Source organism: Chlorocebus sabaeus, chromosome X (genome assembly GCF_047675955.1).
Source record: "Chlorocebus sabaeus isolate Y175 chromosome X, mChlSab1.0.hap1, whole genome shotgun sequence".
NCBI classification, from domain to species: Eukaryota; Metazoa; Chordata; class Mammalia; order Primates; family Cercopithecidae; genus Chlorocebus; species Chlorocebus sabaeus.
The window spans coordinates 86,688,356-86,704,068 of record NC_132933.1 but is presented as its reverse complement, the minus strand read 5'-3'; the positions used below and the strand labels follow the sequence as shown (position 1 = coordinate 86,704,068).

At 39.7% G+C, this 15,713-nt stretch overlaps 1 protein-coding gene across 2 annotated transcripts in view; it reads left to right on the top strand.

The window, feature by feature from the left end:
• The window catches only part of HEPH (hephaestin), a 105,386-nt gene that overhangs the window by 33,313 nt on the left and 56,360 nt on the right, over nucleotides 1-15,713 (top strand). For both annotated transcript variants that reach the window (XM_007991929.3, XM_007991928.3), the window contains exons 13-15: nucleotides 959-1,172; nucleotides 13,351-13,490; nucleotides 14,277-14,408. In XM_007991929.3, coding sequence (XP_007990120.1) covers nucleotides 959-1,172; nucleotides 13,351-13,490; nucleotides 14,277-14,408 — 486 coding nt within the window. The remainder of the gene's footprint in view (nucleotides 1-958; nucleotides 1,173-13,350; nucleotides 13,491-14,276; nucleotides 14,409-15,713) is intronic.

Below are 15,713 nucleotides of genomic sequence, written 5' to 3'. Positions count from 1 at the left end.
TTTGTAGTGATGGGATAAGCACTGAGCAGCAAAGTAAGGAAACGATGAGAGTAATGTTCTACGAAAGTTAGCTGCTTTGATCGACATTGAGTTTGAGTATCCTTGAGGTAGAAATTTGGAGCTTAAGATTCGGTCGCGGCAACTCCACAACACAGACATTTAAGACTGTTACCTGCACATTCCATTGTAAAAAAAGAGTGAAATACCTTCTAAAGCTGTCTTAGGTAAGCATCCCTCTGCAATCAAGACGTTCTCTTTCTTTTTAGCTAACTATTAAATTCTATTTTATTTCTTTGGTACTTGGTGGGAAACAGCTCATCATTGTTTTTCTTGGAATAAGTATTATTATAGCTATATTTACTTATTTATAGCATCACTTAACTGAGCATTGAATATGTTCTATACTAAGCACTGTTCACAAATTATTGGGTTTAGTTGTAAAACAACCAAATAAAGTAAAATAATCCTCATTTTACTGATGAGGGAACTGAAAAACACAGAGGTTTAGCAATTGCCACAAGGTTTTATGTGTGTATATATATACACACACACATATATAATATATTATATATGTATGTATATGATTTATATATAATAAATGAAAGATAGGGTTACTAATCATGGCAGTTTGCCTAGTACTACGGGGTTTCTAGGAATATGGGACTTACAGTGCTAAAACTAGAAACACCCTGGAAGAAGTTGGTTATTCTAGTGGCCGAGTTTAGTTTTAATAAACCCAGTGTATGTAGCTTTGGAGCTGGAACTCTTAACCTTTGAGCTCATTACTCTCAATAAACTTTTAATACTCTTTTATCTATGTGTAGTTAAGACAAAAGCCTTATCTGAGTCTATCTGAGACTAATAATTTTCTACAGTATGCCTAGGGAAAGGCAGGAAATCCCCCAGGTACCACCCAGGGGTGTTCTGAGTCAGATTTTTCTCTCTGATTCTCCCTTAGGGACATTTGAGATTTATTGCCAGGCAGGCAGCCATCGAGAAGCAGGGATGAGGGCAATCTATAATGTCTCCCAGTGTCCTGGCCACCAAGCCACCCCTCGCCAACGCTACCAAGCCGCAAGAATCTACTATATCATGGCAGAAGAAGTAGAGTGGGACTATTGCCCTGACAGGAGCTGGGAATTGGAATGGCACAACCAGTCTGAGAAGGACAGGTAAGGCTTCAGAAATGGAGAGATTACACTTTTAGAAAAGTGTTTTGCAAATGAGAATACTGAAGTTCTGAGATGAGGAGACTCTTATCTCAGGTCTCCTAATATGATACCAACAGATTTGGGAGATGAGGCTATAATGCAGCTCTTATGAATTCTAGCTCAGTGCCGCTTCTATATTGACATAGTGAGGGAATAAAGCTTGCCCACACTTTCACGCTCTTAATCTTTGTCTCTCTTCTTTCAGTTAACTGAAGTATTTACCCTGGGACTTAAATTTTACAGGATTTACTCAAGGGACTGAATGTCTCAAGCTCAGCTGCCCCTTGACAAAATGGCATTGCATTTATTAAGGTACAGACTAAGCTATGTAGCAGAAAATGTCTAAAACAGAGTGATTTAAATATGATAGAATTTTATTTCTTTTTCACATAATAATACAAATATGAGCAATTCAGGGCTGGCAGGTGAACCTTATCATCCTCAGCACTTGCTTTCCTTTCTGGGGCCAAGATGTCTGTTACAGTTGTAGCTATTCCCAGCTATCATGAAGAAAGAAAGAAGTCTAGGGCGAGCAGCTTTGTTTATAAGGACACAGCATGGAAGTTGTATACATCACTTTTTGTTTAAATTTATTTTTTATTATACTTTAAGTTCTAGGGCACTTGTGCACAACGTGCAGGATTGTTACACATGTATACATGTGCCATGTTGGTGTGCTGCACCCATTAACTCGTCACTTACATTAGGTATATCTCCTAATGCTATCCCTTCCCTCTCCCCCCAGCCCACAAAAGGCCCCGGTGTATGTGATGTTCCCCTTCCTGTATCCAAGTGCTCTCATTGTTCAGTTCCCACCTATGAGTGAGAACATGCAGTGTTTGGTTTTCTATTCTAGTGATAGTTTGCTGAGAATGATGGTTTCCAGCTGCATCCATGTCCCTACAAATGACATGAACTCATCATTTTTTATGGCTACATAGTATTCCATGGTGTATATGTGCTACATTTTCTTAATCCAGTCTGTCATTGATGGACATTTGGGTTGATTCCAAGTCTTTGCTATTGTGAATAGTGCCACAATAAACACACGTGTGCATGTGTCTTTATAGCAGCATGATTTATAATCCTTTGGGTATGTACCCAGTAATGGGATGGCTGGGTCAAATGGTATTTCTAGTTCTAGATCCTTGAGGAATTGCCACACTGTCTTCCACAATGGTTGAACTAGTTTACAGTCCTACCAATAGTGTAAAAGTGTTCCTATTTCTCCACATCCTCTCCAACTATTGTTGTTTCCAGACTTTTTAATGATCACCATTCTAACTGGTTTGAGATGGTATCTCATTGTGGTTTTGATTTGCATTTCTCTGATGGTGAGTGATGAGGAGCATTTTTTCATGTGTCTGTTGGCTGTATGAATGTCTTCTTTTGAGAAATGTCTGTTCATATCCTTTGCCAACTTTTTGATGGGGTTGTTTTTTTCTTATAAATTTGGTTGAGTTCTTTATAGGTGCTGGATATTAGCCGTTTGTCAGAGGAGTAGATTGCAAAAATTTTCTCCTGTTCTGTAGGTTGCCTGTTCACTGTGATGGTAGTTTCTTTTGCTGTGCAGAAACTCTTTAGTTTAATTAGATCCCATTTGTCAATTTTGGCTTTTGTTGCCATTGCTTTTGGTGTTTTACACATGAAGACCTTGCCCATGCCTATGTCCGAATGGTATTACCTACGTTTTCTTCTAGGGTTTCTATGGTTTTAGGTCTAACATTTAAGTTTGTAATCCATTTTGAATCAATTTTCGTATAAGGAGTAAGGAAAGGATCTAGTTTCAGCTTTTTACTTCTGGCTAGCCAATTTTCCCAGTACCATTAAATGGGGAATCCTTTCCCCATTTCTTGTTTTTGTAAGGTTTGTCAAAAATCAGATGGCTGTAGATGTGTGGTATTATTTCTGAGGGCTCTGTTCTGTTCCATTGGTCTCTATCTCTGTTTTATTACCAGTACCATGCTGTTTTGGTTACTGTAGCCTTACAGTATAGTTTGAAATGAGGTAGCGTGATGCCTCCAGCTTTGTTCTTTTGACTTAGGATTTTCTTGGCAATGCGGGGTCTTTTTTGGTTCCATATGAACTTTAAAGCAGTTTTTTCCCATTCTGTGAAGAATGTCATTGGTAGCTCAATGGGGATGGCATTGAATCTTTAAATTACCTTGGGCAGTATGGCCATTTTCACAATATTGATTCTTCCTATCCATGAGCATGGTATGTTCTTCCGTTTGTTTGTGTCCTCTTTTATTTCACTGAGCAGTGGTTTATAGTTTTCCTTGAAGAGGTCCTTTACATCCCTTGTAAGTTGGATTCCTAGGTATTTTATTCTCTTTGAAGCAATTGTGAATGGAAGTTCATTCCTGATTTGGCTCTCTGTTTTTCTGTTACTGGTGTATAAGAATGCTTGTGATTTTTGCACATTAATTTTATATCCTGAGACTTTGCTGAAGTTGCTTATCAGCTTAAGAAGATTTTGGGCAGAGACGATGGGGTTTTCTAAATATACAATCATGTCATCTGCAAACAGGGACAATTTGACTTCTTCTTTTCCTAACTGAATACCCTTGATTTCTTTCTCTTGCCTGATTGCCCTAGCCAGAACTTCCAACACTATGTTGAATAGGAGTGGTGAGAGAGGGCATCCCTGTCTTGTGCCAGTTTTGAAAGGGAATGCTTCCAGTTTTTGCTCATTCAGTATGATATTGGCTGTGGATTTGTCATAAATAGCTCTTATTATTTTGAGATATGTTCCATCAATACCAAATTTATTGAGAGTTTTTAGCAAGAAGGACTGTTGAATTTTGTCAAAGGCCTTTTCTGCATCTATCGAGATAATCATGTGGTTTTTGTCTTTGGTTCTGTTTATATGCTGGATTACATTTATTGATTTGCGTATGTTCAACCAGCCTTGCATCCCAGGGATGAAGCCCACTTGATCCTGGTGGACTAAACTTCTTGATGTGCTGCTGGATTCGGTTTGCCAGTATTTTATGGAGGATTTTTGCATTGATATTCATCAGGGATATTGGTCTAAAATTCCCTTTTTTTTTTTTGTATCTCTGTCAGACTTCGGTATCAGGATGATGTTGGCCTCATAAAATGAGTTAGGGAGGATTCCCTCTTTTTCTATTGATTGGAATAGTTTCAGAAGGAATGGTATCAAATCAGTTATTTATTTAGTTCCTCTCATTTGTTTCTGATCAGAAACCCGTGAGAAACATCTAACAAGATCTTTTAATTTAATTTTTTTTTTTTTGGAAATAAAAGTTTATTTTTATTCTTATTGAATTAAAAAAAAATATTTACAACCTTCAGAGCTTTGAAGGCCCTTTACATAACAGTATATAACCTCCTTAAAGCTTGTCTAGTTCTGAAAATAATTCACTAGTCAGAGATATCCTGAAATGAAGATAAGAATTGGGATAAAGTATGTCTTAATTCTTACAATTTTTCTTTAACACAAATAAAAAGCATTAGTGCTGCTCTCTTACCATATGTGTCAGAATCATATTTTGTAATATATTAGCTTCTATGTTACTTCTAGGATTTTCTGTTACTCAGAATTATGCTCCCTCTCATACCTTGAGTTTGATGAGGCAATTACTTCCTCAAAGAGAGTCTTCACAGGTTTTGTACACCCGAAGCCTCTTTTTTTTTTCTTTTTTATTATTATACTTTGAGTTCTAGGGTACATGTGCATAACGTGCAGGTTTGTTACATACGTATACTTGTGCCATGTTGGTGTGCTGCAGCCATCAACTCGTCAGCACCCATCAACTCGTCATTTACATCAGGTATAACTCCCAGTGCAATACCTCCCCCCTCCCCCCTCCCCATGATAGGGCCCGGTGTGTGATGTTCCCCTTCCCGAGTCCAAGTGATCTCATTGTTCAGTTCCCACCTATGAGTGAGAACATGCGGTGTTTGGTTTTCTGTTCTTGTGATAGTTTGCTGAGAATGATGGTTTCCAGCTGCATCCATGTCCCTACAAAGGACACAAACTCATCCTTTTTTATGGCTGCATAGTATTCCATGGTGTATATGTGCCACATTCTCTTAATCCAGTCTGTCATTGATGGACATTTGGGTTGATTCCAAGTCTTTGCTATTGTGAATAGTGCCACAATAAACATACGTGTGCATGTGTCTTTATAGCAGCATGATTTATAATCCTTTGGGTATATACCCAGTAATGGGATGGCTGGGTCATATGGTACATCTAGTTCTAGATCCTTGAGGAATTGCCATACTGTTTTCCATAATGGCTGAACTAGTTTACAATCCCACCAACAGTGTAAAAGTGTTCCTATTTCTCCACATCCTCTCCAGCACCTGTTGTTTCCTGACTTTTTAATGATTGCCATTCTAACTGGTGTGAGATGGTATCTCATTGTGGTTTTGATTTGCATTTCTCTGATGGCCAGCGATGAGCATTTTTTCATGTGTCTGTTGGCTGTGTGAATGTCTTCTTTTGAGAAATGTCTGTTCATATCCTTTGCCCACTTTTTGATGGGGTTGTTTGTTTTTTTCTCATAAATTTGTTGGAGTTCTTTGTAGGTTCTGGATATTAGCCCTTTGTCAGATGAGTAGATTGCAAAAATTTTCTCCCATTCTGTAGGTTGCCTGTTCACTCTGATGGTAGTTTCTTTTGCTGTGCAGAAGCTCTTTAGTTTAATGAGATCCCATTTGTCAATTTTGGCTTTTGCTGCCATTGCTTTTGGTGTTTTAGACATGAAGTCTTTGCCCATGCCTATGTCCTGAATGGTACTACTTAGGTTTTCCTCTAGGATTTTTATGGTATTAGGTCTAACATTTAAGTCACTAATCCATCTTGAATTAATTTTCGTATAAGGAGTAAGGAAAGGATCCAGTTTCAGCTTTCTACTTATGGCTAGACAATTTTCCCAGCACCACTTATTTAATAGGGAATCCTTTCCCCATTTCTTGTTTCTCTCAGGTTTATCAAAGATCAGATGGCTATAGATGTTTGGTATTATTTCTGAGGACTCTGTTCTGTTCCATTGGTCTATATCTCTGTTTAGGTACCAGTACCATGCTGTTTTGGTTACTGTAGCCTTGTAGTATAGTTTGAAGTCAGGTAGCGTGATGCCTCCAGCTTTATTCTTTTGACTTAGGATTGTCTTGGCAAAGCGGGCTCTTTTTTGGTACCATATGAACTTTAAAGCAGTTTTTTCCAATTCTGTGAAGAAACTCATTGGTAGCTTGATGGGGATGGCATTGAATCTATAAATAACCTTGGGCAGTACGGCCATTTTCATGATATTGATTCTTCCTATCCATGAGCATGGTAGGTTCTTCCATTTGTTTGTGTCCTCTTTTATTTCACTGAGCAGTGGTTTATAGTTTTCCTTGAAGAGGTCCTTTACATCCCTTGTAAGTTGGATTCCTAGGTATTTTATTCTCTTTGAAGCAATTGTGAATGGAAGTTCATTCATGATTTGGCTCTCTGTTTTTCTGTTACTGGTGTATAAGAATGCTTGTGATTTTTGCACATTAATTTTATATCCTAAGACTTTGCTGAAGTTGCTTATCAGCTTAAGAAGATTTTGGGCTGAGACAATGGGATTTTCTAAATATACAATCATGTCATCTGCAAAGAGGGACAATTTGACCTCTTCTTTTCCTAACTGAATCCCCTTGATTTCTTTCTCTTGCCTGATTGCCCTAGCCAGAACTTCCAACACTCTGTTGAATAGGAGTGGTGAGAGAGGGCATCCCTGTCTTGTGCCAGTTTTCAAAGGGAATTTTTCCAGTTTTTGCCCATTCAGTATGATATTGGCTGTGGGTTTGTCATAAATAGCTCTTATTATTTTGAGATACGTTCCATCAATACCGAATTTATTGAGCGTTTTTAGCATGAAGGGCTGTTGAATTTTGTCAAAAGCCTTTTCTGCATCTATTGAGATAATCATGTGGTTCTTGTCTTTGGTTCTGTTTATATGCTGGATTATGTTTATTGATTTGCGAACGTTGAACCAGCCTTGCATCCCAGCGATGAAGCCCACTTGATCATGGTGGATAAGCTTTTTGATGTGTTGCTGAATCCGGTTTGCCAGTATTTTATTGAGGATTTTTGCATCGATGTTCATCAGGGATATTGGTCTAAAATTCTCTTTTTTTGTTGTGTCTCTGCCAGGCTTTGGTATCAGGATGATGTTGGCCTCATAAAATGAGTTAGGGAGGATTCCCTCTTTTTCTATTGTTTGGAATAGTTTCAGAAAGAATGGTACCAACTCTTCCTTGTACCTCTGGTAGAATTCAGCTGTGAATCCATCTGGTCCTGGACTTTTTTTGTTTGGTAGGCTATTAATTATTGCCTCAATTTCAGAGCCTGCTATTGGTCTATCCAGGGATTCAACTTCTTCCTGGTTTAGTCTTGGAAGAGTATAAGTGTCCAGGGAATTATCCATTTCTTCTAGATTTTCCAGTTTATTTGCATAGAGGTGTTTATAGTATTCTCTGATGGTAGTTTGTATTTCTGTGGGGTCGGTGGTGATATCCCCTTTATCATTTTTTATTGCGTCAATTTGATTCTTCTCTCTTTTCTTCTTTATTAGTCTTGCTAGCAGTCTGTCAATTTTGTTGATCTTTTCAAAAAACCAACTCCTGGATTCATTGATTTTTTGGAGGGTTTTTTGTGTCTCTATTTCCTTCAGTTCTGCTCTGATCTTAGTTATTTCTTGCCTTCTGCTAGCTTTCGAATGTGTTTGCTCTTCCTTCTCTAGTTCTTTTAACTGTGACGTTAGAGTGTCAATTTTAGATCTTTCCAGCTTTCTCTTGTGGGCATTTAGTGCTATAAATTTCCCTCTACACACTGCTTTAAATGTGTCCCAGAAATTCTGGAATGTTGTGTCTTTGTTCTCATTGGTTTCAAAGAACATCTTTTTTTCTGCCTTCATTTCGTTATGTACCCAGTAGTCATTCAGGAGCAGGTTGTTCAGTTTCCATGTAGTTGAGCGGTTTTGATGGAGTTTCTTAGTCCTGAGTTCTAGTTTGATTGCACTGTGGTCTGAGAGACAGTTTGTTATAATTTCTGTTCTTGTACATTTGCTGAGGAGTGCTTTACTTCCAATTATGTGGTCAATTTTGGAATAAGTGCGATGTGGTGCTGAGAAGAATGTATATTCTGTTGATTTGGGGTGGAGAGTTCTATAGATGCCTATTAGGTCTGGTTGCTGCAGAGATGAGTTCAATTCCTCGATATCCTTGTTAACTTTCTGTCTCGTTGATCTGTCTAATGTTGACAGTGGAGTGTTGAAGTCTTCCATTATTATTGTATGGGAGTCTAAGTCTCTTTGTAAGTCTCTAAGGACTTGCTTTATGAATCTGGGTGCTCCTGTATTGGGTGCATATATATTTAGGATAGTTAGCTCTTCCTGTTGAATTGATATCTTTACCATTATGTAATGGCCTTCTTTGTCTCTTTTGATCTTTGATAGTTTAAAGTCTGTTTTATCAGAGACTAGTATTGCCACCCCTGCTTTTTTTTGTTCTCCATTTGCTTGGTAAATCTTCCTCCATCCCTTTATTTTGAGCCTATGTATGTCTCTGCATGTGAGATGGGTCTCCTGCATACAGCAGACTGATGGGTCTTGACTCTTTATCCAGTTTGCCAGCCTGTATCTTTTATTTGGAGCATTTAGTCCATTTACATTTAAGGTTAATATTGTTATGTGTGAACTTGATCCTGCCATTATGATATTAACTGGTTATTTTGCTCGTTAGTTAATGCAGTTTCTTCCTAGCCTTGATGGTCTTTACATTTTGGCATGTTTTTGCAATGGCTGGTACCAGTTGTTCCGTTCCATGTTTAGTGCTTCCTTGAGGATCTCTTGTAAGGCAGGCCTAGTGGTGACAAAATCTCTAAGCATTTGCTTGTCTGTAAAGGATTTTATTTCTCCTTCACTTTTGAAACTTAGTTTGGCTGGATATGAAATTCTGGGTTTAAAATTATTTTCTTTAAGAATGTTGAATGTTGGCCCCCACTCTCTTCTGGCTTGTAGAGTTTCTGCCGAGAGATCTGCTGTTAGTCTGATGGGCTTCCCTTTGTGGGTAACCCGACCTTTCCCTCTGGCTGCCCTTAAGATTTTTTCCTTCATTTCAACTTTGGTGAATCTGGCAATTATGTGTCGTGGAGTTGCTCTTCTCGAGGAGTATCTTTGTGGCGTTCTCTGTATTTCCTGGATTTGAATGTTGGCCTGCCCTACTAGGTTGGGGAAGTTCTCCTGGATGATATCCTGAAGAGTGTTTTCCAACTTGGTTCCATTTTCCCCCTCACTTTCAGGCACCACAATCAGACGTAGATTTGGTCTTTTTACATAATCCCATACTTCTTGCAGGCTTTGTTCATTTCTTTTTCTTCTTTTTTCTTTTGGTTTCTCTTCTCGCTTCATTTCGTTCATTTGATCCTCAATCGCTGATACTCTTTCTTCCAGTTGATCGAATCAGTTACTGAAGCTTGTGCATTTGTCACGTATTTCTCGTGTCATGGTTTTCATCTCTTTCATTTCGTTTATGACCTTCTCTGCATTAATTACTCTAGCCATCAATTCTTCCACTCTTTTTTCAAGATTTTTAGTTTCTTTGCACTGGGTACGTAATTCTTCCTTTAACTCTGAGAAATTTGATGGACTGAAGCCTTCTTCTCTCATCTCGTCAAAGTCATTCTCGGTCCAGCTTTGATCCGTTGCTGGCGATGAGCTGCGCTCCTTTGCCGGGGCAGATGTGCTCTTATTTTTTGAATTTCCAGCTTTTCTGCCCTCCTTTTTCCCCATCTTTGTGGTTTTATCTGCCTCTGGTCTTTGCTGATGGTGACGTACTGATGGGGTTTTGGTGTAGGTGTCCTTCCTGTTTGATAGTTTTCCTTCTAACAGTCAGGACCCTCAGCTGTAGGTCTGTTGGAGATTGCTTGAGGTCCACTCCAGACCCTGTTTGCCTGGGTATCAGCAGCAGAGGCTGCAGAAGATAGAATATTGCTGAACAGCGAGTGTACCTGTCTGATTCTTGCTTTGGAAGCTTCCTCTCAGGGGTGTACTCCACCCTGTGAGGTGTGGGGTGTCAGACTGCCCCTAGTGGGAGATGTCTCCCAGTTGGGCTACTCAGAGGTCAGGGACCCACTTGAGCAGGCAATCTGTCCCTTCTCAGATCTCAACCTCTGTGTTGGGAGATCCACTGCTCTCTTCAAAGCTGTCATACAGAGTCGTTTGCATCTGCAGAGGTTTCTGCTGCGTTTGTTATTGTTTACTGTGCCCTGTCCCCAGAGGTGAAGTCTACAGAGACAGGCAGGTTTCCTTGAGCTGCTGTGAGCTCCACCCAGTTCGAGCTTCCCAGTGGCTTTGTTTACCTACTGAAGCCCCAGCAATGGCGGGCGCCCCTCCCGCAGCCTCACTGCTGCCTTTCTGGTAGATCACAGACTGCTGTGCTAGCAATGAGGGATGCTCCATGGGCATGGGACCCTCCCGGCCAGGTGTGGGGTATAATCTCCTGGAGTGCCCGTTTCCTTAAAGCGCTGTATTGGGGTGGGAGTTACCCGATTTTCCAGGTGTTGTGTGTCTCAGTTCCCCTGGCTAGGAAAAGGGATTCCCTTCCCCCTTGCACTTCCCAGGTGAGGCAATGCCTCGCCCTGCTTCAGCTCTCGCTGGTCGGGCTGCAGCAGCTGACCAGCACCGATTGTCCGGCACTCCCTAGTGAGATGAACCCAGTACCTCAGTTGAAAATGCAGAAATCACTGGTCTTCTGTGTCACTCGCGCTGGGAGTTGGACACTGGAGCTGTTCCTATTCCGATCCTTTAATTAAAAAAATAAAGAAACCGGAAAAGAGATATTTACATCAGTTTTTAAAAAATGTATTATTAGTTGCTAGCATTCTGGTAAGGCCAAGTGAGAATACTTTTTAAAATTATTTGGACTTTTATTTTAGATTCAGGGAGTACATGTGTAGGTTTGTTACACGGGTATATTGTGCAATGCTGTTTTAGAGTATAAATGATCCTGTCATCCAGGTAGTGAGCATACTATCCAATAGTTAGTTTTTCAACCATTTTCCCCATCCTCCCGTCCCCCTTTAGTAATCCCTAGTGTCTCTTGTTAAATCTTTCTTTTAATTAATTTCAACTTTTATTTTAGGTATGGGGGTACCTGTGCAGGTTTGTTACATGGGTGTATTATGTGATGCTGAGTTTTGGGGTACAGATCCCATCTCATAGGTAGTAAGCATAGTACCCAATAGGTTTTCAACCCTTGCCCCCCATCCCAGGTTCTATTGTTGCCATCTTTATGTCCATAAGTACCCAATGTATAAGTGAGAACATTTTTGGTTACTGTTCCTGCATTCATTTGCTGAGAAATTAATGGCCTCCAGCTATATCCATGTTGCTGAAAAAGACATAATTTCATTCTTTTTAAAGTCTGTGTAGAATTCCATGGTTTATAAGTACCACATTTCCTTTATCCAGTCCACCATTGATGGGCACCTAGGTTGATTCTGTGTCTTTGCTATTGTGAATAGTGCTGTGATGAACATATGAGTGCATGTGTCTTTTTGGTAGAATGATTTATTTTTCTTGCCTTTTTTTTTTGAGATGGAGTCTCACTTTCTCACGCAGGCTGGAGTGCAGTGGCTTGATCTTGGCTCACTGCAACCCCCGCCTCCCGGGTTCAAGCAATTCTCCTGCCTTGGTCTCCCAAGTAGCTGGGACTACAGGCACACCCCGCCACACCCATTTCTTGCCCATTTTTAATGGGGTTATTTGATTTTGCTTCTGAATTGTTTCAGTTTTTGGAAATTTTAAAAAGTGACTTCCTCTCTCTGAGCCTGGGTATACTCATCTTGAAAATTATGCTGTATAAGATGAAAGAACAGGACTAGAAAAGGAGGGAGGGAAGGAGCAGCAGGCTTGAATCTACATCCTGGCTCACTTTCTGGCTAACAATGTCTCTTGTAGAATAAATCCTGTCATCTCTGTGCAACTGATTACACCTCTGGCACGTACCTAAACCCCATAGGCCTATTAGAAATGTCAAATGATAAATCTGTTTGTAAACTAGACAGAATCCTATAAGGATAAAATCTGTAAGATTTCATTCCCTTCCTATGTCTCACCATAGTTAATGCTTTCCTGCCACCTTGTACCTTGCCCTTTTGTAAAACTAATTTCATCAAGACATCATTAGGGCTGCAGCTAAAGCCTGTGGCTTCTGATTCTTAGCTCAGTTCTCTTGTAGTATTAATTATATACCAAATTTCTATCTGGATGATGGCAAACAAGGAAACCTGCCATCCTTTTTTCTTTTTTCTTTTTTTTGACAAAGCCTCACTCTGTTGCCCAGGCTGGAGTGCAGTGGCATGATCTTGGCTCACAGCAACCTCTGCCTCCCAGGTTCAAGGGATTCTTGTGCCTCAGTCAACCAAGTAGTTGGGATTACAGGCACAAGCCACTACACCCAGCTAATTTTTTTAATTTTTATTTTTAGTAGAGATGGGGTTTTGCCATGTTGCCCAGGCTGGTCTTAAACTCCTGAGCTTAAGCAGTCTACCTGCCTTAGCATCCCAAAGTGCTGGGATTGCAGGCATGAGCCACCGTGTATGGCATACCTGCCATCTTTAATTGTGGTTATGCAGCCAATGTGGTGAGAAGTCTGACATTAGAAGAAATAGGGACCAGGCGTGGTGGCTCACGCCTGTAATCCCAACACCTTGACAGGCCAAGGTGGGTGAATCACCTGAAGTCAGGAGTTCAAAACCAGCCTGACCAACATGGAGAAACCCCATCTCTACTAAAAAATACAAAAATTAGCCGGGCATGGGGGCGCATGCCTGTAATCCCAGCTATTCTGGAGGCTGAGACAGAAGAATCGCTTGAACCTGGGAGGCGGAGGTTGTGGTGAGCCGAGATCGTGCCATTGCACTCCAGCCTAGGCAACAAGAGCGAAACTCCCTCTAAAAAAAAAATAATAATAAATAAAATTTTTTAAAAAGAAAAAAAGAAATATATCCCCCCTTTTTTTTTTCTATCTGTGACATGAAGCTGGTTCTGACTTAGCTTCCCCATAAATATTCAAATGAAAATGAGGGGTGGATGGCCAGGTGCTGATAGTACTCTTTGGATTCCTCTAGTTATGGTTACATTTTCCTGAACAACAAGGATGGGCTCCTGGGTTCCAGATACAAGAAAGCTGTATTCAGGGAATACACTGATGGTACATTCAGGATCCCTCGGCCAAGGACTGGACCAGAAGAACACTTGGGAATCTTGGGTAAGGGAATTCCACTTCCCTCCTAATGTTTAACAGCCTGATCTGCACCTAGGGCAGCTATGTTGTACCAGGATGGCCTCACTATTCCCCATTCTCAGTGTTTTCATATGATACACTGGAATTATGGAATATTTTATGAAGCAATCACAACAATAAACAGTGAAGGAGGAGGAAGGAAATCATGAATTCTGCTGCAACATGAACCAGGTTTTACTGGGTTTTCTATATCTTCAAGGTATGAGTTTCTGAGGATGATAAGTTGTAATAAATGCTAGGGGCAGGAGAACTTAGGAACATCAAAAAGTGAAAAAAATATATATATACAAGGAATCAGTTTTTTCATTGTACCCCTGTTTAACTATTGCTTTAGGTGTTTTCCCCCTTATTCTGGTTATGGTACAGAAGGGACTCATTGACTCCTGAAGAGATCCTCTCAATTCTATATTGTCTGCCAAACTTATCACTGCTTATCATCAATGATTCCACAGCACCTTGATTCTTTAGACCTTAGGGCTGTTATAGATAGAGGGTAGGGGTGGGAAAAGTGGAGGTAATTGAAAGTATAATCTTGTCGTTGAAGTACCTTCATCCTGTGGGTAATAGTAACAGTTTAAGGACTTCTGAATCTAAAAATGGAGCCAGCCATGCCTTCTAGGTCTTAGAAGGATGTTTTTTCAGGGTAAACTCCTAATTCTATGAAGTGCCCATGTATGTCCCTTTCTTTAATGTTCCCTGTCCTACTCCTTCATTAATGAAACTTTATTTACTTATTTTTGTTTACATTAGGTCCACTTATCAAAGGAGAAGTTGGTGATATCCTGACTGTGGTATTCAAGAATAATGCCAGCCGCCCCTACTCTGTTCATGCTCATGGAGTGCTAGAATCTACTACCGGCTGGCCACTGGCTGCTGAGCCTGGTGAGTGGGGACACTTAGTGAAAGAACAAAGGACATGCATCACCTCTGCTTCAGGCTTCTGGATTATTCCTTTAAAAATTATGTACTTCAGACTGGAGTGGTAGCTTATTCCTATAATCCCAGCATTTTGAGGGGCTGAGGCGGGTGGATCACTTGAGGTCAGGAGTTCAAGACTAGCCTGGTCAACATGGTGAACCCTCATCTCTACCAAAAATACAAAAATTAGCTGGGTGCAGTGGCGTGCACCTGCAGTCCCAGCTGCTCAGGAGGTTTAGTCAGGAGAATCTCTTGAACCCAGGAATGGAGGCTGCAGTGAGCCAAGGTCATGCCAACACACTCCAGGTGGAAATGAGACAGCTGTATGGATAGGAGATTATCATCAGTTTGAGATATGGATCTGTAACTTGGAAGAGACACCTGGGATAGACATAGAGGTTTAGCAGTTGTAAGTAATTACAATGGATGATAGTTGAAATCATGATATGTATGTAATCACCCAGTGAGATAGTGTGTAAAGTGACAATGATATTAGCTGAGAATGAAACTTTGGAACATACTACTATTTAAGAGGAGGTAATCTATCTTAAATAATGTATAGGTTTAAAGTAGTTCTAACTACTATATCCAATCACAGTTGGATATTTTATTTTATTTGTACAAATTTAAAGAGTATGTGAGAAATTTTGTTACATGTATATTACGTATAATGATCAAGTGAGAATATGTATAGTGCCCATCATCCGAGTATAATATATTTTTATTAAGTATAGTAATCTTAATCTGCTATCAGACATTGAATTCATTCCATTTTACTGTATATTTTTACCCTTTAAATCAGTTTTCTTCATCTTTCCCTTTCTTTAACACTCACCACCCTTCCCAGTCTCCGTTATCTACCTTTCCACTCTTTATTTCCATATGATCAAAGGTTTTAGTTATTACATATAAGTGAGAAAATGCAATATTTGTCTTTTTGGGTCTGATTTATTTTACTTAAGATAATGACCTCCATTTCCATCCATGTTGCTGCAGATGATATGATTTCATTCTTTTTTATGGCTGAATAGTGTTCCATTGTGTATATATACCACATTTTCTTTATCCATTCATCCCTTGATGAACACAGGTTGATTTCATATATTTGCTATTGTGAATAATGCTACAAGAAATATATAAGTGCAGGTATTCCTTTGATATATTGATTTCTTTTCATTTGGGTAAATATCTATTAGTGACATTGCTGGATTGAATAGTAATTTTTAGTTTTTTTAGAAGCTTTTGTACCATGTTTTATAGTGCCTCCAC